Genomic DNA, 25510 nt, shown 5'->3' with positions numbered 1-25510 from the left:
AGAGATTTTCATCCTTGGCGCTCTCATAAATTTACAGCTCACTTACCATCAACAAATAAACAACAACAATCCCACAATCCACCTGGGTAGAGGCAGTGCCTTCTGACATCTAGAAGGTGGACCTCTGTTCATCTCTACCTTTGTTACCAGCAGAGGCCAAGTAACGTTCATTATGAGAAGTTAATCTTCTAGAAAATAGTGTGCATTTTTTCTTTCACCAGATAGACTGTTTTATGCAGAGTGAAGCAAATTTTTATGACTCAGTAACACAACAGATAACCTCTGCATCTAGTCACAGCTCAACCGTATTTCTGTACATCAAAAGAACGTGAACTATATGTGCGGAAGGCAACATTTACAGAATTAAATACTTACCGTGTACACATGGTGTGAGTGTATGTACTTCCTCTTCTCATCTCCTTAAGAAAACAGTTCTAGGTATTCTAAGTACAATTTCTTTTTAAAGAGATAGCTTGAATTTTTATTTTTATAAGCAAAAAGATCACAAGGATGAAATGAATATTGCATTTTGTTTTGTTTTGTTTTGTTTTAACCAGGTCAGAGAATTTTGTTAGTAGTACAGCAAAGAGAAAATAATTTTTTTTTAGAGAGAGAGATGTTGTATGTCAGCATACATTTATTATCCAGCAAGGTTGAAAAGGAAAGTTAGAAAGCTATAGAAAAGGGTGTCTTATTCCTGAGCAAAAATGATTGCTCTTGTTTAGAGTGATCGTAGAAGACAGCCCAATGAGGCATATATGGTGCGAGTCATTGGGCATATCTTATTGACATTCCTGGCTCAATTCTGTAGGCCTCGAATCTATCACATTTCCTCTGACATCAATATACACTTAATGTCAGCAAAAGTTAAAATGTGTAACATAGATTTGGCTTTTAAATATCAAGCCCAAAGCAATCATCTGTTGTAAGAGGTTGTAATGGATTTATGCTTTTATCCAATGCTCTCAAAAATCTTTCTTTAAAACCATTCTACCCTTTTCTGTTAAAGAAAAACACAACTTTATGTTTTTGTATATTTATGTGACTTGTAAGGATTCTGCTCATCATGACCTCACTAAAATGTTATATCAATTTAGTAAAGGTCTCCACAATTAAATTTAAATTAAAAATAAGTTAATAAATACAATGAGGTTCAGATAACTGTTACTTGGGGCCTAGATCTCAGTAGGAAGGGTTGTTGATAGAACAGAAGTTTGCAAAACTCTGAGAGAAAAGGAACAGATAACACAATGAGAGGAAAATCTCAAAGTTGAAATTTTGATAAATGGAAAACTAATAATCTTGAGTCCTACTTCTTCAAGGTTTACACAAATAATATACATAAATAATAAAAGTATAGGTTCAATAAATTTTATCTGTTGTTATCACCAAAATGATATTTAACTTCAATGCCATCCCTAGAATGTTTATATTGTTTTCTTCATTTTCAAGTATTTGTGAACCAAGCTGGTATAAATTCAAGTCTATCTTACCCCACAGGAGGACTCTTTTTGAGTAGTACATATAGAAAGAGCAACTGTATTCTAAGAAGAACATAAGGCAGAGTGGAGTATAACTCCTGAGCCACTCAGGTGAATTGCAGGCACCCAACTTTGTTCAATTACTTATTCTGAAAATGAAAAGTTGCACATATGGTCCAAGTGAGGGATAAAAGGAGGTGCTGTAAAGCTAGGGTTCTGTAAAATTTGTAATACTTTTTGGAAAGAGGAGATCATATATTCTAGTAACTCTAGAATTAAGAGCTTAGAGTGGTTCTCCAGCTACATTCTAGAAAAGACTTCTAGCCCCATTTTTTTGTGAGCAGTTGGGGTTGGGGTGGAGAAACAGAAAGGAATAATTAGTTGGAAAAAATAGTCTTTAATAACAAATAATAATGATTATTCAATATAATTCATATTAAATCTATTGATTTCAATAGTTCAGAGAAATTTTATTGACTTTATTGTTTCATGTGATCTTCACCAGGTTACAAAGGGACTAGGGCAGCTATTATTTTGTCATTATTTTTACAGATGAGAAAATTCTCAGGGTGCTAAATCACTCGCCTAAGGTCATAGAGGTAAAGGAGAGAGCTGGACTTTAATTTGGGTTTTCTGTGCACACACAGCCTTTCCCTCAGACCTGTCTGATACCAGAATCATTAGAGTCCATTTTCATTGTGCAAACTGAGAGGGGAAAGGGATTCTCTGTATCTCGATTCAACAAAGCCAGGCATGCTATGCTCATGGACGAGATCTGAAAATCTGAGCTAGATGATGATTGAGGTAACTGTATTTTTAATTTCAGGATGAGACAGTAAGAATGACAATATTAATGATCATTATTTTGCTATGTGGCATGCACTGTGCTAACTGCTTTATATATACTGTGTTTCCCCGAAAATAAGACCTAGCCGGACAATCAGCTGTAATGCATCTTTTGGAGCAAAAATTAATATAAGACCCGGTTTTATTTTACTATAAGACTCAGTGTTATATAATATAATATAATATAATGTAATATAATATAATATAAGATCCAGTGTTATATTAATTTTTGCTCCAAAAGACGCATTAGAGCTGATTGTCTGGCTAGGTCTTATTTTTGGGGAAACACGGTATTAATTTATTTCATCCTCAAGTATTATTATCTTCATTTAAGTATTGGGTAACAAGGTTCAGAACGATTAGTTAACCACCCCACATCATACAACTAGATAGTGGCAGAGCCAGGAATTGATGCCAGGTCTGTCTAAGTTCAGTGCAAACATAAACACTGTCACCTCAGGGGAAAATGCTCTAGAGATGTACCAGAGACCTTGACCACTGTGTTTTACAATATGTGTCACTAATTCTCAAATGTAGTTGGGTTTGAGCATGATATTGGGGCTAGAGGTTCACATCAAAATTTTGTGGGTTTTCTTTTTTAAGTAAAAATAAACTTTTCAATTTAGAATAGGTTTAGATTTAGGGACAAGTGACAAAGATCATAGAGTTCCCATATACACCTGACACACAGTTTCCCTTGTTTTAACATCTTAGTGTGCTATATTTGGCACAGTTGTGAGTATTGTTTTGAAAAAGCTCATTTAATATTATAAAACAATTGTGTGTTTGACAAATTAGAAGGATACATAGTTTAGACAACAGTAAAGTTGAACAAAATCCTCTCTTCTAGGGGGTGGATATACAAGAGGTATAAATTCTACATCCTGCTAGAAGCTTCTAGCTTCTAGCTAGAAGAGAGAGTCATCTACCATAAAGGAGTGCACCAGAAATTAGATAGTGAGATTTTTATACATAATATAAGGAAACATTGATTCAAAAGGGAAAAACACTGATTTGGATGTTTACCAAATTTTCAGCTCAACACAAAGCTGAGAGAGTTAGATAATATAATGAATGCTGGAAGCAGGAGTTGAAAGGATTGAAAAGGAAACTTCATGAGGATGCATATTATTGTACTTATGTCTAAAAATCAACTGCAGAAGAATAGGATACGGAAACGTACAGCTGAGCAGAAAAGGGTTTGACGTGATGCTTCTCAGCCTGGATTCCTCACTGGGATCATCTGCAGAGCGTCAGAAAATACTCATTCCTGCTCCCACCCACTGGGGTTCTGCTTTCATTGGCCTGAAGTGCAGGCTGATGGCTTGAAAATCTGGCCAAGATTTAAAACTACTAATTTAAAGGTTTTAGTTAATGCAGTGATTCTGATTCCATTCATCTGGGATGGAACATTTATTATTATTATTATTATTATTAATATTATTTTTATTATGAAACCGTCTCAGGTGATTCTAATAGACAGCCAGTGCTGATAACCTCTGGGATATCAAAAGCTTAAGAGAAGCCATTGGTGTTATTATTTCAAAAATCTGTTGCTCCTCTGCCTCCGATAAAATATTAATAGAAGTATGGTATCTAGAGCAGAAAAAATAGTTCCTCCCTTCTTTTCCACCTGAAGTACTTTTCCACCCAGTTCTGTCTCATTTTAGGGGCACACTGACTAATTGAACTCATTTAGGATATCAAAAGACTAAAGGGAATATCACCTCTGACATACAATTTTAAAATGACATCATCGTTGTCTTTAAATATTTTTAAAGGGTTGTTATGTGGAAGATGAATTAGAATTTTTTTTTGCCTTTGTGTTTTCTAAAGGGTAGAAGTTAAAGAGAGGAAAACTTCAGCTCAGTACAAAAAGTAACTTGCTCCTAAAATGGACTTTCTGAATGCCATCGTTGGAGTTATTCGATCAGAAATTGTACAACTTCACTAGGTGCTTGGGCAGCATTCCTTTTATATGTACCTTCCAACTTTGAACTACTTAGATTGCAGTGTCCTTGAAGGCCAAATCCACATGCTGTGTTCTCTTCTTCCACCAGGACCAGTGGCCCAGTGCCCTCAGCGGAGTATTACCTGAATAAACGTTCATCGACTGTATGAACGTTGAACTTACATTTTTATATTTTAGCAGTAACCCAAAGGCCATGGGTGCAATGCAGAAAGTAGGCATCCATTCCAATTCAGATTTATTTTTAACTTTACTTAAAATATACAATTGTTGAGACAAAACTTAATTATTTTACTTCATAGTATCTAATCATTACAATTTCAGATTTACGTTCTCACCTGTCTTGAAGGCAGTTATGTAAAAAAGTGCACAAATCTGGACCCTCGCTCCATTTCTCCTCGCCTGCTAGAGCACACTACCTTCAGGTCCCCTTCTCCCCGTTTCTTATCTACCATCTTCCAAACCCACCCAGGTGCTCGTTTCACTCCAGCCATCTCTGCCATCCACTGATCACCATGGCTAATCAGATAGTATGACAGTCTGCACCAATCATGAAGATGACCCAAATTAACAGCCTGGCCATGTCACAGTACATTCATTCCACATATACAGACATGGCCTAAGTGTGAGGCAGAAACTTGGATGTACTTATTTGTGTTTGCATTGTAACATGCATTATTGATAGTCCTATGCTGCTTCAGTGCTTTAAATCTGCAAATGACAATCATCTGTCAATTACTACAGCCAGAATTGAGATCTGAGGGTAAAAGAGAAAGTGTGTGTGCCCTTTTTCTACCAGCGTTTCCTTTCATTTGCCCTTTTCCTTCACAGTTACCTTATAAAGCATCTTAGCTCAACACATTGCCCAGCTTTTGGCGTACAACGGATAGTGAATCAGAATATTTTTATATCCTAAAGAGAAACAAATCTTCCCTAGCCAGGTGAAGAAGGTAATGCAGGCCCTGAATTGTAAGCTGGTTGTGGGGATTTGGTAATCCACTTTCCTCCTGTAATACTGGACAGTAAAGCTCAGTTCTTAATAAAACACAGGCAGCCTTATCTTAATCACCATTGCAATTGGCACCTTGCAGTGCCTGGTGTAAACTATCCCCCAAATATTTGCATTCTTGATAGCCATTTTTCTGCAGTGCATTTAATAAATAGAGGGTCCTATTACCTGCAAAATGTTAGTATAAATTAACAATCCATTAGGCACAATAAGTTTTATAAAACATTTACAGATAGAAATCATGTTTAATTAAAATTAACTTGCATGTGAAAGCCAAGTGCACTAATGATCACAATGACCTTTTATTACCTGCAGTCCCTTGTTTTGGCTGGAATGATTGACAGCTTGCTGTTTGGCTACCATGTTGAATTTCAGCTGACAAGACTTTTCATTTTAACTCAATTTGCCCGCCTATCACAAGCTGGTGGCAGGCCAGACCCAAGTCACCCAGCTTTGCCTCAGCAGCTTGCTCTAGTTCTCATTAGTACGCATTTATTCAGTGGAAATTGGAAGACAAATGCTTGAAGGCATGTGAACTAAGTATAGCAAATTAGGTTTAAAGACTGAATATTTATAAGTATATGGAAAGTCTTTTTTTTTTTTTTTTTTTTTTAATTCTAGAGCGAATTGAGAACTGAGTGCTAGCTTTGGCATAAAAGAAATAAAGATAGATGGGGGAAGGAAGATTCTAAGAATAACAATACTATAAGCTTTTTCTTTCCATTTTGGCAATATGTTAAAATCTCTCTGACAACACCTTATCAAATACCAACCTGGCCGCTCTTTGGTGGAATGCTTGCACGATGAAGTTTAGCACCTCGTGTGTGAGAAGGGGGAAAAATGAGGGTCATGTTCAATTGTTGCTTGGTTATCCCTTGGTATGTTTTAAATTGCCTTGTTTGTTCGGCACTAGCACAGAAACAGATGTTGCTGTACCGTGTAGGATAATTTACTGTACCTCCTGGTGCAGCATGGAAGTCCTCCCAGGGCCCAGCTGGTCTGTCAGTGGCACTGGCTGGTATCTGCCCAACTATGACAACTACAAGTAGAAGCTGCAGTTTGTTTTCTGTGTGTTATTTTTTTAGTGTGCAGTTGTCATGCTTCTCAACATATAGCTCTGCCTGTATTCTTACGGGGCTGGTGGAAAAGCTGCTGGCTTTTGTGTCTGTACGTGGCAACACAGAGCCACAGAAGCCCCACTCCACTCTCCATGGCTAATAATAATGAAGCTCATTACTTTTGTCGTCTAATGATTATCGGCATGATCGCTCAGAGTGAGAGCCAACCTCATCTTGCACACATAACTGGTACTGGAAGGTAAAACAGATTTGTCATTTACGATCTGACCACTAAGCCACACTTTGTGCTCCATTATTGTGATTAACTTCTGCATAAGATATGCTTGTCCAGTTGTCATTTGTGATACTGCAATGGGCGCAAGCTGCCATGCTTCCCGTGAGCAGGTCAGCCCATCAGATGTGACTGTGTTATTTGGACTGTTAGATGCCTACCCTGTCACAGCAGCCACCCCACAATTATGTTGTTTTTGTAGTTCTTCTTCCCACACCTCTACTGGACTTGTTGGGTGAACAGCACTGCGACATATGTCAGCTACCATTTCACACCACACGCTAAAATGATGCTATGCTGCTCTTGACCCAGCAGAGCCCGCAGCAGTACAGGGAAGCTGGCCCTTGCTTTTCCCCGTAGAAATGTTGGTCTCTGGTGTCCTGCCAGCTAAAATCCGGCGTGTCAGGTGCCTTGTGGCTATTTGCAGTAGAGTCCATGTTCCAAAACCAAAGTTCTTTCCTGGCCTTATCACCAACAAACCGATTTGACTCTGCCTGATTATAATAACGAAGGCAGTCCAAAAGAATATGCACAGCTTCACTGTATGTCACATTGAATCACCACACTGGCCACACAGAGTTGGCCACAGCCTCATTTCTTTAGACAAATGCACACTTAAGGAGAAACCTCCTGGGAGAAGGCACCCAAAGCTACTTGATATCACTATGCAAGCTGTGCATAGATTTAAATTTGAGTGAAATAGCATTTGTTTTTACTTTGTGGCTGATGCAAGCTCTCACTGACCAGTCTGCCTCTGTAATCTAATAAGTGGGTACCTACTATGTTTCAGAGTTTTGCTGAACATTAGGAAACCGGGCTCTGTGTGTGTGTCTGTGTCTGTGTCTGTGTGTGTGTGTGTGAAAGAGAGACAGAGAGAGAGAGATTCTACATTGCAAGCCATAAACACAACCATTTGTTACCATGTGAAGGGGGAAAAACACTCAATTTGGAGCTCTTTTTCACATTGCTGATTAGAAAGAATCAAGCTTTATGTTCTAGGACCCATTCACGCTGGTGGAAACATAGTCAGTTTTGATTATGAAGGCAGAGACGCAGACCTCGACAGGAGCTGCGTGCTATCAGAATGATTTATGCAAATTATGCATATTATTCCCAAAGGAATTCCTCCTCAAACTGCCAGGATAAATTGCCGGAAATTAGCCATAAAATCTGTCGTGCTAGGAGCAAAAGGTGAAGGCCACTGGGAAAGCAAGGACATTTCAGCTTCTGGAATTTTCCATGTTATGATGGTGGCTGTTATTTTCACTGGATGCTGTGGGAAATAGGGTTTTCTTTTGAATCCTATAAAAGTAGTTTCCCTTTAAAATTTTTCCAGCACATGCTGACTCACATTTTATTTACAGCTAGCATAAAAGAAATTAAGTGCTCAGCTGTCTCAGAAAGCACTACTACAATTACTTTACTATTAACTGCCTAAATGGTTATGAAATGCCTGAGCCTGGTGTTAAAGGTATAGCTGTTTTGAAGGGTGGTGACATAACCCACCAGCAGCGGACTTTAACTGGGATATGGTTTTAATTTGCAATGGGTATACCCGTAACACAGCATTGCCCTCTTGCAAACCATTCCTTCCTGCGAAAATCCTAATTAATCACTGCCTGCCCAAGCACTGCAGTGTTGTTGCCTTCTGTCTGTGAAATGCCCCCAAGCTGTGTTGAGGCCAGGCCAGCGCTGTCTCATCCGCCCCCTCTTTTCTCTGGCCATGCAAAGCTACCATGGCCTCCATCTTGGTGCTCGGTGGATCTGATTAGGAAAGGGTTTCCTTTTCAATCAAAGCTATTGGTGATGAGCTTTAATGGCAAATGGCGGGCACTCCTCGGGAGCAGTCAGATTTTAAGAAGCTGTTGCTTGTTACCTTCAGAGAGCACCATTCTCGAAGCTTTACGACTATGCTCATTTTCAAGCATCATTCGTTATGTTGAAGAGGATTTGACTCTACCTTCAGAGACCGCGGACTACTTTCTGCGCAAGGGAGACCTGATAGCCATCTTTCCTGCAGTCTTGCACCAGGACCCTGAAGTCTTTGAAGCTCCAGAGGTAACCAAACATTAATTAAGCTGGTCATTGCTACTCCTTAGATACTCCTTAGATACTCTCCCTCATGATCTCTCTGTCTCTTCCTTTTGCTGCCTTGCTCCAAATGGGATCTGAGATGGCTTCGTGGCTTCTGTGTTTCCTTCCAATGGGAAAATTTTCCTGTTTATTGAAGTGTTTCCTAAGGATCTCTCTTTCAAAGTTTTTGTGACCTATGAGTAGAAACACAGTGATGAGACTCAATGCTAGGGTCTTCAAATGAAATGGACATTGTACCTTGACCATGATTACTTTTAGGACAAAATTATGTTTCTCTTGGCAGAGAATTATTGAAAACCATAGAGGCCAAACTATTGACAGACAGCTTAGAGAATAAATAAGGATGAATATTTTGCTAAGTGTTTCCAGAACGGGGTTGAAATCCCAAAGTCAAATACCATCATGGCCATAGTTAAGTCCATATACTTTTTCACCTCTTACTAAAGATATGTGCCCTTCTTGATCAATTAGGATGGCATTATGAACTTGAGATTGTAAAGCTGCTGCTCACAAGTGACGCTCTGAGGGTAATTGTGTCATCTCCTTGTATTTTTTTTCCAACGCTGGAGTTAATGAATATCAAAGACTGGAAATTAATCTACCCTGGCTCATCTCTTAATACCATTTCAGAGGTTCACCACCTGCATGCAAATTGAATGCAGTCATATTCTGCCTGTGCTTCTCATGAAGTAACGCTGTTGCTGCAGTGGGTTTTGTATATAAAATGCCATTTTTCAAAGAGAAACTTCTGTGCTCTTTTTGAGCAGTTCAAAAGCTGAACCACTTTCAAACCCAGTTTCTCAGTGAGATGTCTTGTAGCCAGGCTAGATTAAAAAATTGTTGAATTTTGGAAACTAATAAGAAGAGGACAGACTTCAAATCCAATGAGTTAATTTGTATTGATTTCATCAGCAAGGCGCAAAATGTTTTAGGTGAGGGGAGAATGTACTAATGGTTTCTGTGTATTTCAAAACAGGCATTAAATGAATGATGATAGTAAGTCAGAAGTAGGGTCTTAGTGAGTAAATGAACATTTTGCAGACAACAAGATTTATTTCCACATTTGTAAATATCAAAATTTTCACACATAGTAGGTCGTCAATAAGGAGGGCAAAATAACTAATATTTGAAAACTATTTTTTAATTTTCAGTTTTATTTCTAATTACAATTTTTAATTTAACATTATTGCATGATTATTCCACTAGTCATTAAGTTTACTATTCATGTCACAATAGTAAAATAAATATTAAAGTTATCAACAAATACTCAATACAGTTTGCCAAATCACTGTTGTTTTTATGGTACTCTTCTTTGGGCTCTTCCTATTGTCCACCCTTGACCCTGCCCCCGTGATGGAAAAGACCATGAATTAGACTTTTAGAAATTTAAAAATCAAAGTTAAATGTTGAACGTGTGCTGATTTATATTTATATTCTAATATTTCTGTGGAATACTAAATAGCGGTACCCAAATGTTACATAATAAATTGACCAATCTTAAGAGGAATCAGAAAGATTTGCCTCATACCAAATCTGGGAAGCCAAAAAAAATCACAATATTGTGAGTAACGAGTCTAACTTCAGCTCTAACTTAAGTTGATGAGCACTCTGTATTATTTCCTAGACTTAACATTAGCCAGTTACACCCAACTAATGTTAAAATGAGCTAGCTAATTTTTTACCACAGTATTGTTTCCTTGAAATTAGTTGCTAATTATATTTCAGATGCTAATTATAGTTCAGAACCATTTTTACATGATTTGGCAAGGTCCTATGTAACCATTTATTCTATAAACATTTCCTTGAAATTACTTGTGGAATGCTAATTATAGTTCAGTACCATTTTTACATGATTTGGCAAGGTCTTATGTAACCATTCATTCTATAAACATTCTATAAACTTAGGGTAGCAGTAAGATACTGTAGATTCTCATATAACAGATGCCCATCCAAATGCAACCATGCACTGGCAGTAAAAAAGGGAATTCTGTCCTTGGCCATTTATTAGTAGATCCCTGGCCCAGGAGCTCATCAGAGGTACATAGTCCCCACTTCCCGTCTTTTGTATACTACAGATCTTGAATGGGGACACCAAGCCTTAGAGAAAAAAAAATAGGCAATAGTTGTTGGATCAAAAACATGAGGAAAACTAACTCCAGATGTAAGTAGAGTTATTCTTGGGCCCCTAGAGACTACAGAGCCTTAACAGAGCATAGCTTCTCTCAACCCAACAAGGCATGGTTTCAGGATATTCAGAACTCAGAGACTCTCAAATACTCCATTTCCAAAAAGGACACAGTTCCTTCACTCATCTATCCATTCCTGAACGTCCCTCCTTGTGCACTCAGGTGGCTCCAGATTACCCCCAAGAATCACCCTCAATCACCTCTGCTTTGACAGTGCCCCTGATTCTCACCTTATTCCTCAATGTACCACTGTCCCCTCTATGGCCTGTGTGTACCTTCTATTTATTTATTATGATGCATACCACATGGTATTTTGCAATTACTTATTTACTTGTCTGTGCCCCCATTGCTGTAAGCTCAGAAGGGGAAATGCCCTACCACTGCTTCTTCTGCCTCCTCAGTGCCTAACACACAGGAGGGTGTCCACAGAAGGTGAATAAATACGGAGGTGCTGGGATAGATGATTGTACTGAAAGTGAAAATACACTCCAGGTAAAATTTTAAATCACCACAGATACTGCACATTCAAATATGTACTGGGCTTAACTGCATCAAATAGATGAAGTGGCTTGTGTATAAATATAGCAATACTAGCAGGAGTGGTGAGAACTATGGCAAAACTTTGGCTATTTCTGAACTAATCCTCAGCTCTTACAAGCATGTAGACCTGGTATGGCCAAGTTATGTTTTGTTTTGTTTTGTTTTTAACTCATAAAACAGATTTCAGGGTGATGCTTAGAATTTTTTAATGTTTGGAAAAATAAAGCTTAAAACACAATGTGGGCTAAACAAAAAGTGTTTGGGGACCTAACTGGGTCTCTAAGCTACCACCAACATGTGACCTCCATGTTAGGAATTATTTTCCTGAGTATTGGTTGCTTAGTTTATTGTAATGTAGTTGGCCAGGTAGCTTCTGCCTGTGGGGGGTGGTGGGGGGGGGGAATTGGCAAGTAAAATTTATAACAATGAGAGAGCAAAGGAAACACCCCTTCCCAATACTTTCCTCCTCTATCTGTATCAGCCTAAATGCTGTCCCAGGGAAAGTCTAGATAAATTAACTAAGAATGGAAAGCTTTTTAGAGTTTTCTGACGGCTTCGTCAAATTTATGTCTATTACCATCCAGAATTCAAGCACTGACTCTCAAAGAATCAGTAAATGGTGATGATTTCTTTTTTGCCAAAATACAAAACTGGAGCTATGGAAAAGACCAAATCTATTGGGTGTTTTTTCTATGGCTAGAGTGGCTGAAGTATAAAGGGAGGCCTGGGGAGGTCCCCATGGAAAAAAAAAAGGCAATCATTTAAGATGGTAACACATTATCATAACCATGTAGCCTCCAAAAGTAGGGAAACAACAAAGTTATTACAAAGCCATCAGAGCACTCCCTAAAGCTCTGAACTTGACAGGCCTTACTTTACTTCACGCAAGTCTTCCCTCTCTACTTCTCAGAGGAATAGGGATTGTAAAGTGATAAATGAATTTGAAAGCCCTTGGAAAAAAATTCTAAATCACTACAAAAATTGTTATATCAATATTATTTTTATTATTATCACTGTTCTTAGAATATACTCGTCATGACAAATGAAGAATACTCTAAATAAATTTTTGTCTGTATCTCAACCTGGAATAAAGATTGTGCCCCCAGTATATTTCAAAGCAACAAATGTATAGTGAGCATCTAACTATCCCAAAAGCATTCTGATGGGCAAAATGGGTAACACAGAAATGAAAAAAAAAGGCCTCTTCCTTAAGAGCATATAGCCAAGCCTTATCGCCTGGCTATGTTCTCATATCCAGGTGTTTCATCATGGGAGGATTTCTGCCATACCAGTAAACCGGCACTTCATACCAGCTATGGTGGAACCAGCTGGTAAACCAGCACTCTGAAAAGCCCTGATTTTATCAGTTTTCATGGTATAAATATTTTCACCCTGGCTGATTTCATGTTACCACCACGAAGACCCCGAACACAGTTGAGAAGAGATGTGCACTCTCTCGTGAGCTAGTTAGTACGAGCTGACTACAGCCCTCCACTCCTTGGAACCCAAGTCATGGAGATACAAAGAAACTTCTGTCATTTGTCATCTTGCTCCCAGGAGGACTGACTGTAAACCAGAGAAAATAGTGCAGCCCCTCAGTCATCCATTCAAAACATTGAGAGTGTTTATTCCTAGGAAGTCACACCTTTTGTCTAATCTAGATTCCTACACCCAAATGACGAATTGAGTGAATACAACACCTGGTCATACTATATGTCACCTACCTCAGCAAGACCATGTTTTATGCTTTTCTAACTTCAATGCTTCGCATACTTTTTTTTAAAAAATCTGTTGAACTGAACTAAACATAATATTTGGAGAACACAAGTTAGGTTGTTATATGATGTTCCTCAGTTACTTATACCAAAAATTCTCTATCCAGAAAATTGAATCATCTATCCAGTCTTGATTTCTAGTGCTAAATATTATACCATTTTCCTGTTGTAAACACTGAATATTCATCTACTCTTCATTCTCTCCATGTTTATTTACTCATTCAATATCAGCTTTTTTTCAAAAACTTGAAGATTGTTTTTAAAATATACTTTATTGTCATGTATTTCTTCATTAATTCGACAAACATACATGGACCCTCTACTATGTGCATAGCAGTCTGGTGGATGCTTTAAAAACACAGAGGTAAATAAGACAGTGTGACAACTCCAATCTCCAGGGATTTCCTGGCTCTGCCATCTCCTGTGGGTTAGCTCTGTCTTCAGCCTGGTGGCAAGAAAGCTGCGACAGTTGGAGGCATCATATTCACAAAGAACGAGGTCTGGAGGAAAAGGGGAGATGAACCTTTATCGCTGTTTCTTTTTCTTCCTTCACAAGCAGATAACTTCTCCCAGATATGCCCCCAGACTTCTCCCCCGTAGCACTGACGAGCGTGACTCATACACCCTGTCCTACATCAGTGAGAAGCCAGAGCAGTGTGATAACCACGATTGGAGCCTAGACAAACCTCGTACAGAAGAAAGATGAGGAGGAGTCAACCACAAACCATCATTAGAGGAGGAGTGGGAAATTTCAGTGTCTTACCCTTTCTCCTATGATTCCGCTATTCTCATCCACTTAATAATAGTACATTTACTCGATCGTCTTCAATAAAGAAGTACCAAGCTATTATGGTTACTACAAAGCATTTAAGTCGACCTGATGACTCTCATGTTTAACTTGTTCCAAAGGATTGTGTTTATCGTGAGTTTCCCAACTCTTTGTTCTATGACACTGTGACCCCAGAATCTCAGGGGTAAGACTATTATACTCCCTTCTCTTTTTGTCTAAAACCAGACTATATCCCTAGCAGCTGCCATATGCCCTTCCTAATATTGGTTTCTGCTCTGGTTCTCCATACCCTGGCAATGGAAAACAAGCTGGAAATACATTTCCACTCAAAAATATTCCCATGCCTATGTGCCCTTGGACTTGGATGAGAGTCACAGAGACAAAGAAGTTGGTCTCTTCTTGTTTCATAATATAACCAACTAAATAGGAATTTCTAAGATGTTTATTTAAGGAAATTGAATAGAATGTGACAGAAAACTAAAAGTGTGACATGGCTGATTGACCAGAAATTTGAGGGAACTGAAAGTAACCACTAACCGAAGGTCATGGAAGTAGGAGAGTATTATGGGTATTATCACTATGGCCTCTCAGAGGGCAGCACCTTTTCTTTCACAAAGAAGAACACGAAAGCCATGACCATTTCTGGCTTAACTTATGAAATCAGGACGTTATGCAGTCATAATCCAGGCTAAGTTTTCCTTTTGTATTTTCTGGCTTAAACCATAGAGCTGCAGCGAGACCACATCTAACAAATCATTTCATGGCAAAATTGACTTAAAATGATTGGGCCTAGACCAGGAGCTCTTAGGGAGAGCGCTCTTCTCCTCAGATTAGTCAGTGAGCCGGAGGGAGTAGTAGTATTGACTCAGGGAAACAGTCCAGGGCCACGTTAACAGACAAAAGTCACCAGAAAAGAGTGCCATATAGTAACTCAATCTCCAGGAACAAAGCGCATGTCAACAGAGTGCCTGTATTCATTACTACAGGGATGAACAGGTGATTTTAGTTTCACACTGGTTAGGACCTATTCAGATATATCCCAGAACTGTCTGTGGAAAAATACACTTGTGTTCTAATGCAGACTAATTTTGCCATCATGATTGCAGCAACGTTGCAAGTTGGAAGGGACTAGAAACTACCCAAAGTGTGTTTTCTAAGTTTGAGTATTTATCAAAATAAGTATCCCAGGTAAAAGACGATAAATCCAGCACTTTTAAAAGAAATGATTTTGCTGACATTAATACTGGGGTTGAGTGAGAAAATTAGATTATCTGTGAAGGATTCAGAATCTAGCCACGTATTGTAGGGTTTTCTCTGTAACCTGAAATGCTTTCAGTCTGACCTGCTTCTTTGCCTTTGACTTCATGTAGTCTATATCAAAGTTGCGTGCTGAGCAGGTCAAATGCTAATAAGCATCGAATACAGGAAATACTTGGTCGTTTTCATGTGTGCCATGTGTATTAATTTAATCAATGGTTTAATTCACCATGGGCCGAAATAAGGTCACTCAGTCTCCTCTCGGAAACTCAAGTGACAGTAAATTAACATGGTGGGCCAAACAACCTAGATGAATCAGTCCCATCATTTTCTGTAGCAAGTAATATAACTTATTTATGAAAACATGTCAAAAACTACTGCTGCTCTGGAGTTAACCCAAAGAGAGTTCATTGTAATAGAACTGCCATAGAAGAAATTCAGTACAACATCAAAAACAAGACCAATTTTGTGGCTTAGTGCCTCTCTAGGGCTTTATGTGAATTTTGTTATTTTATGTTGATGTAATCCAAATATAAGCATTGAATCCTAAGCTCATAGTTCTCATCCATCAGTAACTGACTGGGAAGGAATAGAAAAAAGCCTACTGGAGATTCTCAGTTAGGCAGCTCCTACTCAATATTCCATAGTCACAATGGTGGAAGCCCTTACCTCTCCCCCAACATTGGTCTATCAAGTGCCGGTAAGTGAGGACCCATCTTAGAGAACAAAAATAGATATACTGCCTCTGTACTTAGAGAACTCAGCACAGGAGAGAAATGTGAATTGGAAAGAAAAATCATAGCGGTGTTTGGATTTCACTTTGATATGGGAGGAGTCATTTCGTATAGAAATGTGCTATTTGAGTTTTTTGATAGTTCATACGTGATCTGCACTTAGTCACATTTTACTCGTTTTACTTTCTGGTGTTGGCTGGCCTAAAGGGGCTTTTTAAGACAGGCAGGGGGAGCTGACAACTCTGTGGATCTAAACTCAAACTATTTCATGCAAATTTTTCATTTTAACACTCTCTATTTCTTCTTCACAGGAGTTTAGATTTGACCGTTTTGTAGAAAATGGTAAGAAGAAAACCACCTTTTTCAAAAGAGGGAAAAAGCTGAAGTTTTACCTACTGCCCTTTGGATTGGGAGCCAGCAAATGCCCAGGCCGGTTTTTGGCAGTTATTGAAATAAAGCAATTGCTCATTATACTTTTAACTTATTTTGATTTAGAGATAGTGGACGACAAACCTATACAACTAGACAAGGGCCGCTTCTTATTTGGTACTCAGTACCCAGATTCTGATGTTTTATTTAGATACAAAGTCAAATCTTAAAGAAGCTAAAAAGAAAGAAATCTATCAAAACCAACCTAAATGTCCTCAGCTCAGTTTTGATTTTGACTTCTGCAAATGTAATTGCTTTGCTCTGTTATTTAAAAAGTGCCAATTTTTTATTTGATCTGAGATCGATCCAGTTTGTACTTGATCACAAAACCCAGTAGAAAATAAAACAGAATGGGGGCATGAAAATGGACATCAAAATCAACACAATAATAAACTTAAAATAGCTTTTTTAAGTTTCTACCTATCTTCACCTGTCATAGTAAATAGACAGTAATAGACTTAACACTGTGGGATTTTTTTTTTCAAGTCACTCAAATTCTTCTCTCATATATAAATACACACTTTATGCACTACTGGAAATGGACGCATTCTAACAACTTCCAAATTCTCAGAGAAGAGGGAAATTAAATTTCCGTGAGATAGACGGGGTGAAAATGTTCCCTTCGCATATAATATTAATAATATCTGTATTGCTAGGGTGTGTTTGCCTTAAATGAGTTTTGCAGTAGATTAAATACTTCAACTTCACTTCAATATTTAATCATCCATAAATGCTCTTTATTACTTTGTATACTATGACTCAATAGAACACAATTTCTTGTTCTATAAGACCACTCAGATTCAAGTTAGATACTGATAAGGTTTAACGCATAAGAACACACAAAACCTATTATATATTCAGCAGTTGCCCTAAACGTTAGTATTAGGTTTATTGTAGAAGCAAATGTTGAAATCATTCCAGGATTGATTGCAGCATTTGGCTTTAGTGTAAACTTTAAGGGTTCTGCCAGTATTGCAATTAAGTCTTTCCTAAATGCTTTTCTTTATATAAACTGAGAAACTAAATACCAATATTTGTTTTTAACACCTGACCTTTTAGACTTGGAGTTTATTTGTATTGTCCTGAATTACAACGTTATATAATTATTATACTTAATAATTATACCTAATTGCTAAGCTTAATTTCATACACCACAATGCAGCATTGTGTCCATGATTGAAAGATTTCTAACATCAGATTCCAAGTGATTGGCATCTGACATAACTGATAATGTTTCTATATAAACAGGCAAAGCAGGTGGTGAAACCCAGGTAATTCATGCTGCACTAATTAGAACTCTCACGCTTCAGAAATGTGCTATTGTTTTAAAAAGGAAATTAATTTTAAAAATAACATTATAAAATACTTACCTTACTAAGTACATAGATTTGCTAGCGTTTATTTTCTCCTTCCTGAAGTACATGCTCTAAATATTCCTTAGAAAAGGTCTGCTGGTCTAACCTCTATTTTTGCTTAGTTGAAGATGTTTTCATTTTTGCTCTTGGTCTGAAATCATGATCTTACTAGGTGCACACGTATAAGTTGAGAGTTATTTCTTCACAGGACTTTGAAGATATTTCATGTTCCTAAGGCTGCCATTGTTATTATCAGTCAGTTTAATTACTCAGTAGGTGACCTGCGTCTTCTTTCTGACAGCTTTAACCTGTTGTCTTTGCTTTGATGTTCTAAGTTTCTTTCTATTTTTCACGCTTTGATACTTGAGTCAGAATGTGTGTTTTTCATCAAGTATGGAATATTTTCAGCTGTTATCTCTTTGAATATTACCTCTCTCAGGTTCTGTATTAGATCCTTTCACTCTATACTCCATGTTGTTTGATCTTTACTCCCCATATTTTGTATTTTTAATTTATATTCTAAGTAAATTCTTTAGCTCTCTCTCTCTTCTAGTTTCTTCTCTGTATCTACAAGTAATTGGCTCTTTAACTCATCCACTAGGTTTGTTTCTTCCTTCCTTTAATTTTAATCTCTGGTTCAGAGGCTGAGTAATCATACTCCTTCTACCTTTTAGTTCATAGTACATAATTATAATTGGTCCAAACAAGGCTCCTCTGGCTTTATTTACTTATTCTATTTTATTCCTAACCCGCACTATCATACTTCTCCCCATCGTAGGCAAACATTCTAAAGTGTTTGATGTTTATCTTTTTATAAAATATATATTATCATCGTGGGCGCATTTTTTAAATTTACATAAATGTATTTTCTATAAATCTGATCCTTCTTAATTTTCTTACAAAGCTCTACGTTTTTACAGATATATCCATATTGCTTTATATACGAGGTCAAACAATTACGTTTGTGAACTCATCCTAGAAAAAGTGGTACATACTTCATTGCTGAATATCATTATGGTCACCTTCCAAGTACTCCCCTTGGGAAGTTATGCACCAATATCAGCATGTAGTCAACCCTTCAAAGCAATTTTGGAACTCTTTCTGGAATGGTCATCAGAGCTGTTGTCTTATTACCCTTGATGTGCTGAATGTCATCAAAATGTCTTCCTTTCAATATTTCCTTTATCTTTGGGTAAAGAAAGAAGTCATTGGGGACCAGATCAGGTGAGCAGGGAGGGTGTTCCAATGGCTAAAACCGCTCCCACAGACAGTGCCGTGGAACTGGTGCATTGTCGTGATGCAAGTGCCATAGATTGTTGGCAAAAAATTCAGGTCATTTTCGTCTAAGTTTTTCATGCAGCCTTTTCAGCACTTCCAAATAGTAAACTTGTTTAACCGTGTGTCCAGTTGGTACAAATTTATAATGAATAATCCCTCTGATATCAAAAAGAGGTTAGCAACATCGTTGCAATAAGTGCTCGAACTTAATTGTCAGACCTCGTATATTTATTACTCATTATAGCACAGTATACCATAATGTGTACCCACTGTGTTCTAATGATTTATCCAGGAAACTGTTAATGCAACAGTTAATTTGAGGGAGAGGCCAAAGGAGAACGTAAAACTACCCCCGCTTATTCTCCCACTACTGTGCCCACCCATCCTGCACCCTGGCTGCTTCAAACCCCATCCTCAACCCCAGTACTGGGCACACACACGCACGCGCGCCCATGTAGGGCCCTGTGCTTTATCTCCTGCCTTCCACAAAGCATAGTCCATTCACTTTGTACCAGGACATCTAGTTTGTCATACTGCCTGAAGTGGAAACCTCCAGATTCTTAAATTCATCTTAGTAATACACTTTTGTGATGTTACAGCAGAGAGAACACAGGAAATTATTCCATTGTACTTCCTGCTTAATTTATAATTAGAAGGAGGTAGGAATTTAGAATAGAAAGTAATAAAATGGTTGAGAAAATATTATACAAAAGCAGTGGACAGTAGAATCAATGCTAGAGAATCTTATGACAGACTGAAATCTAGTAATTAAAGTGTGTTTATGAATAGAACATGTCATGGTGAAATAAGTTAAAAGACATGGATTCTAACTGTGACATAACTGGTTTCTCATCAGCAAGTCACTTTGCTTCTCAGTGCGTCCATTTCCTTATGTGCAAAATAAAAATAATAAGGCCTATTCAACACCAAGTTTCATTATGAGGATTAAACATAGTAAGATGAGTGAACTTATTTTTAAAGTATAATGCAATATGTAAACATAAAATTGTAAAGGAGATACTTACACTATGTTGTGCCTTTTAAAAACTGTTCTTGTGTATTTGTAAAAGGGAATAATTTTTGTCATTAGTTAATTCATTTTTTCAACTAAACATTTATTGAGTATTTCCTCTCTTCTATTATGCACTGGATTACCCTTCCTCAAGAACACACATACACAGCTAATTTATTATAAATGTAGTTACAAGTAATAAATTCATTTCTTTAAAACTATTCTAAAATTCTGACTCATCTCTAGTTCTAATTAACTTCCATCATTCATTCCAAAGTAATGTTCTGTAATGAAAAATTATGATGTGCATACTTACAATAAAACATATACATCAGGTATATGTTTGTATGTTTATATGATTTACATGATTATATGGGAAAAATAACCAAAACCAAATACAGTTATAGAGGCTCCAGAATTTTTTTAAAACTGTATTTTATGTATCATAAAAAAAAACTTTTCGTTTGTACAGTCTCCCCTAAGTTTCAAATTAAAGGAAATGAATAACTAATAATGCTGTTTCATATCGATGACCAATAGTAAAGAACCATTCAAGTAGCAAAAACCAAACACCCTGAAGGTGTTAAGATAAAAGGTATGTATCACTCAATAAGGCATGCTGATAAACAACCCACATGGGAACTTTTATCTTCCTCCTTTGGCTTTCCTGGCACACTTGAATGTATTTCTCAATTTCATCATTAAGTTTTGGGTCAAAAGTCTAAGGCAAAAGAGCTTCCCTACTCAAAATTTGCGTCATTACTTCTGTTTATTTTCTCATAAAAAATAATTTGGGTACCTGTTCCTATAAGCATCTTCTAATACAACAGTGAAATCTTAAAACCAATTTCAAAGATCAAAGCTAAATATTATCTAGGGTTTGATCTTAGTATAAAATAATGTCAATAATTATGAAACTAGAATTATATGCCCGTAGAATATGCACTGTTTTAACCTATTAAATTATCCAATGTTGCAAACTATTATTTACTTGAACTGCATTATTAGGTATTCATATTCACATACTCAATTAAGAAAAAGTTAGCAAGCCAAGATTACATTCCCTGTAGCATTATTTTAAATTATAATGAGCGATCAAATAAAACGCTGGTATTTCTCTAAAGCAGTTATTACTTTATAGCATTAGTCTAAATCAGTGATCACTGATGTTTGAACTTTTTAACTTAAATGTTTATTCTGTTTATAATACCTTCTTGAGTAAATTTAACTCATAAAAAAAACTCTACTGCATAATTTTAAATAGGAAATAATTTGGCAAAACTTACATTTAAAAATATTTTTTAGACAGAGGAATGCTGTATATTATAAAAACTGTTGTCCTGAATCATTTGTTTAATATGATCTTTTGATTTTAAAATGTTATATATGTGGATTTATGAAGAAGCAAATTGTCTTTAAAAGATTTTAGGTGAGAAAAATGATGTGTAAATCTATTTTATTTTATTTTATTTACAACAAGAACTCAATAAATCAACTTTTAAAGCACAGGTGAACGATCATGTCTTTTTTCCCTCTGAGGAACATGTTAGATTTGACTACAAGTAGCAAATTATTTGGGGGAAAAAATTGTACTGTCTTACTGTAGTATCTTCCATTCTCATTTCCCCGCCACACACACATATACATATATTCTTATTTTCTGATACCCTCCCTAAAAGTACATTAATTATTACATTTAGAGTATTTTTCAATATATTTTTGCTTATTTATGTGTGAAGTAAATACAGATCCAAGAAATGTCAGTGACCAGTAAATTTCTTAGTAAATTTATTTTAACCAGGCTGACCCTGCTAGGCTACAGTTTTAACAATTGTTAATATTCTGTGGAGAGATGTATAAGGACAATAAGAAATAGGGGAGAGATTACATTAGATCTGGTCTTTGTCTTTTGCAGATCACTTTACCACACGTAATGGATGAAACAATAATATTTGGACAGTATTCTATTTATTCATAAAGCTGAAATCCAAACTGTAGAAACGGTAGAAAAACATGTGTGTAGAAAAAAATGACATGTGGCTCTTTCAGTAAGTATACATACAGCATTGCACTGGGACACTTAGCTTTTCCAAGAAACACTCCCATGAGTCAATAAGGTTTTACAGGAACTTGCCTTAGACTCTGAAGGTATTTATTTGTGTGCATTTGGACAAGTCAGTTCAGTATTGTTTAACAATCAGGATAAATTATTCATTAAATGGCAGTCTATGAAATAATCATCTTTGTTTTCAATTTTACTCTAAAAAAACATTTATTGAGTAAATAGAAATTTTGCAGAACTTTCTGGAATTAGCCATGATCATGTGAGTAATAATGTGCATTTTCTATTCACGATATAGCTGGATAGAAAAAAATACTCAGTGGTTATGCTAGATAATTTTAAGTGTTTGATACAGTTTATCGTTAATGATTTGAGGTACACTTTGTGTTCTCAATTCCTAAATGTATTAATTTTTATAAGGAGAACCTGATATATTGCAGATTACACAGAAAGTGTTTAGAGAAAGACTCATGACGCATTTTATTTCCCTTATAACATTTTGTGCTCATAGGAGAAACTCGAGGAATATAAATAATAGGTAAAGGTACTAATACCTAATGATTCATCATTGAGTCAAATTTAAACACAAGCATAAAGCGCATATTAGTTGGAGATTTTTGTTTGTTTTCAAGAGAACATTTACTCCATATAACTTTTATTTCTAAGAAGTAGACATTGTAGTTAACATAAATGTATGTCGCTACTACCTGAAAACCCATATTTTTTAGGAATTGCTTTAGGAATTGCTCTTATGTTTAAATGAAATGTACTTTCATTCTCATAACTTCTAAGAACTGGCCAATATATTTAAAGTTTTATAAACGCTTTGTTTTATACTTTAAGTGGAATTTTAAAAAAGTATTTGCAATCACTTTTTAATTTGTTTATGAACCTAAAAGCTTACAGGAAGTAGTGTTTTCTCCGTTTTGAAATTAGGCATTCATTTTTTTAACTTTTTATTTTGAACTATTTTAGACTTACCAAAAAGCTATAAAATAGTATTTATTTTTAAAGAAGAAATACTCAGACTAAACAATGCTTACAAAAAATTGAAGAGAGGTCCTAGGACTTAGCCAGTGAAGAGCTGAGTTAACCTTTGACCTTTGGAGATGATTCTCCACAATAACTACCCTACAGAGCAGCATACCTGAAATAACAACGGAGTGGCAGAAATAATACCACCCACATCCTCCATAGTTCAAAGAAGTATTTTGTTTTCATTTTTTCTAATTTAAAAAAAACAAAGCTTACTTTCTTGAGTAATTCCAGATATACTTAATTTTACTCTCTTGAGAAATCTACACTTTAAAGATATATATGCCTGATGCCTCTCCAAAAGAAAATTAAAGTATGTTATTTCCTGACGCTGCTTCCTGATGTTTGGAGCATTTGATAGATTTCCTTTTCTCTTCCACGTCTCTTCATGTTTCTGTGGAACCCTGGTTAGGAAAATTATTTTCTTTTCATAGAAGTCTCAGATGGGGACATAGGTTCAGCCTGGTACCTGAATTTTGCCCATCGCTCTGAAGAGAGACCATATCTAGCAAGTGTAGCTGTACTCACTTGAAGCAACAGTGCATGATCTAATGTTTTGACTAGTTAGGTCTGTAATATGAGGCTCTCCCATAATAAGCTATTATTTGTCTTGTCTTTTCAAAGAGTAGATAAAGGATATTTAACAAAGAAATGTTTATACCAAGTTCTTCAGTAATTGCCAGAGCAGAGAAATGCATGAAATGAGGTTAGGCCATGAAGCACTTTTATGTTTAAAGCTAAATTCTCATCTCTAAACATCTCTATTAACATAGCAGATTTGAGTTGCAACTATCTTCCTGATAAAATATGAAATCTTTTAAGATTGCAAAGCATTTGTAAATAATGGATCCTTTAAATATCCCTGAACTTTATTCTGAAACTTATAAAGAGAAATAATAATTGCTTTACATAACCACTGATACCATTTTAGCATTTGATGAAGATGTTAATTTATGGTTGGTTAGCAGTTTATGGCTGTCATTAGTTTTTCAGTTTGGTCCACATTAGAAATCTATTTTTCTTTTTTATTTTAATCTGAGACAATTATATAAAGATATGGTTATGTTTTATCTAAAACGTATCATTCTACTATAGCATTTCAAATTATTCACAGATCATAGTTCTTATATGTGCATATATGAATTTAAAAATACAGCAATAAAATGCTTGAAACAGATCATAAATTTGCTTCATATTTTATTGCATCTCTGAATCAGGATGAGAAGACAAGGGCAACTATGGTCTTTGGGAAAGAATTAACTCTTTCGCAAGCTGGGAAGTAGAACGCTATCACAGTGTTCATAATGAAAGATAACTCCCTATCAAAGTATCCTGGTGACTTGTAAGATAGGCTTGTCCATCATATATGGGGGTGGGGGTAACTGCAAAATCCTCTTTCCCTTTGCAGGCTAACCTTCCCAGCCCAGTCATTTTTCTTCCAGAGCTCACTAATCCGTATTTTTGTATTGCCCAAATTAGAGAACATAGGGGAAGGGAAAGGAAGAGAAGTCACACACGCACATGCATACGCACTCAGTGGTATCTGATAATTTTGCAATAGTCCAGAAGTCTCTTGGATCGTGTTAAGATGAGTAATTTAGAAAAAGTGGCAGAATTTCACCCAAAGCAAGTCACAGGGAAAGCGAGCCAGGAGTTTCCCTGCCTTGCTAGGAAGTGAAATGCTCTTTGGGGGTTAAAACTATGGCACTTTTGAAGAATTCCCGAATGCAGCATGGCTGCAGGGTGCTCCTGACAAGCCTGGCACCTGCACGTGAGCCCACCAGGCCACGGGGGTGCAGGTGACAACCCAATCCTAGTGCCACCTCTGGAAAGAGAGTTGGAGGCAGAGTCCCTGAAGTTCGCTGTTTGTTCCCAGGAACGTGGAGTTTGCAAGGCTTGGTCCCCGCAGGACAGGCCCGAACGCGAGGTCAGGGAAGCACGGAGAGAAGGGGTGCTCTGCGGCTGCGGATCCGAGACCCTCCCAGGGCGCAGCGCGAGCGGAGCAGCGCGGTTGGAGCTTATGGGTGGATGTCGCTCTGTCTGCACCCTTTGGCTGGTTGGCCTGCGGGAAAGCCGGCCCTCCCTCCGCCTGCCATCCCAGGTCCCCAGCACAAACACTTGCCCTGGCCCTGGGACAAAAACAAATACCTGGTTATTCCACACAGCCTACAGATCTCTGGTTCTAGTAAAACACGTATCAATGGATCAGAAGAGCCAGACATCCGGCTGAGAGAAGAAAAGACTCTTACCCCGAGAGCTGCTTTTACTCTTAAACTTAAGTTAGTCTCCTGGTTTTCCCTCCAGTTTC

The 25510-nt window shown here is 37.0% G+C and overlaps 1 protein-coding gene across 1 annotated transcript in view; it reads left to right on the top strand.

The window, feature by feature from the left end:
• Positions 1-21613, top strand: part of CYP7B1 (cytochrome P450 family 7 subfamily B member 1) — a 168550-nt gene extending 146937 nt beyond the window's left edge. Inside the window, exons 5-6 of the mRNA XM_081069920.1 lie at positions 8538-8713; positions 16343-21613. Of these exons, the coding sequence (XP_080926046.1) occupies positions 8538-8713; positions 16343-16630 (464 nt within the window). The 3' untranslated portion in view covers positions 16631-21613. The remainder of the gene's footprint in view (positions 1-8537; positions 8714-16342) is intronic.
• The last annotated feature ends 3897 nt before the right edge of the window (positions 21614-25510 follow it).

The sequence above is a fragment of the Rhinolophus hipposideros genome, assembly GCF_964194185.1.
Source record: "Rhinolophus hipposideros genome assembly, chromosome: 13".
Classification (NCBI taxonomy): Eukaryota; Metazoa; Chordata; class Mammalia; order Chiroptera; family Rhinolophidae; genus Rhinolophus; species Rhinolophus hipposideros.
The sequence above is the reverse complement of the archived record's forward strand: the minus strand, read 5'-3'. Positions and strand labels throughout refer to the sequence as shown.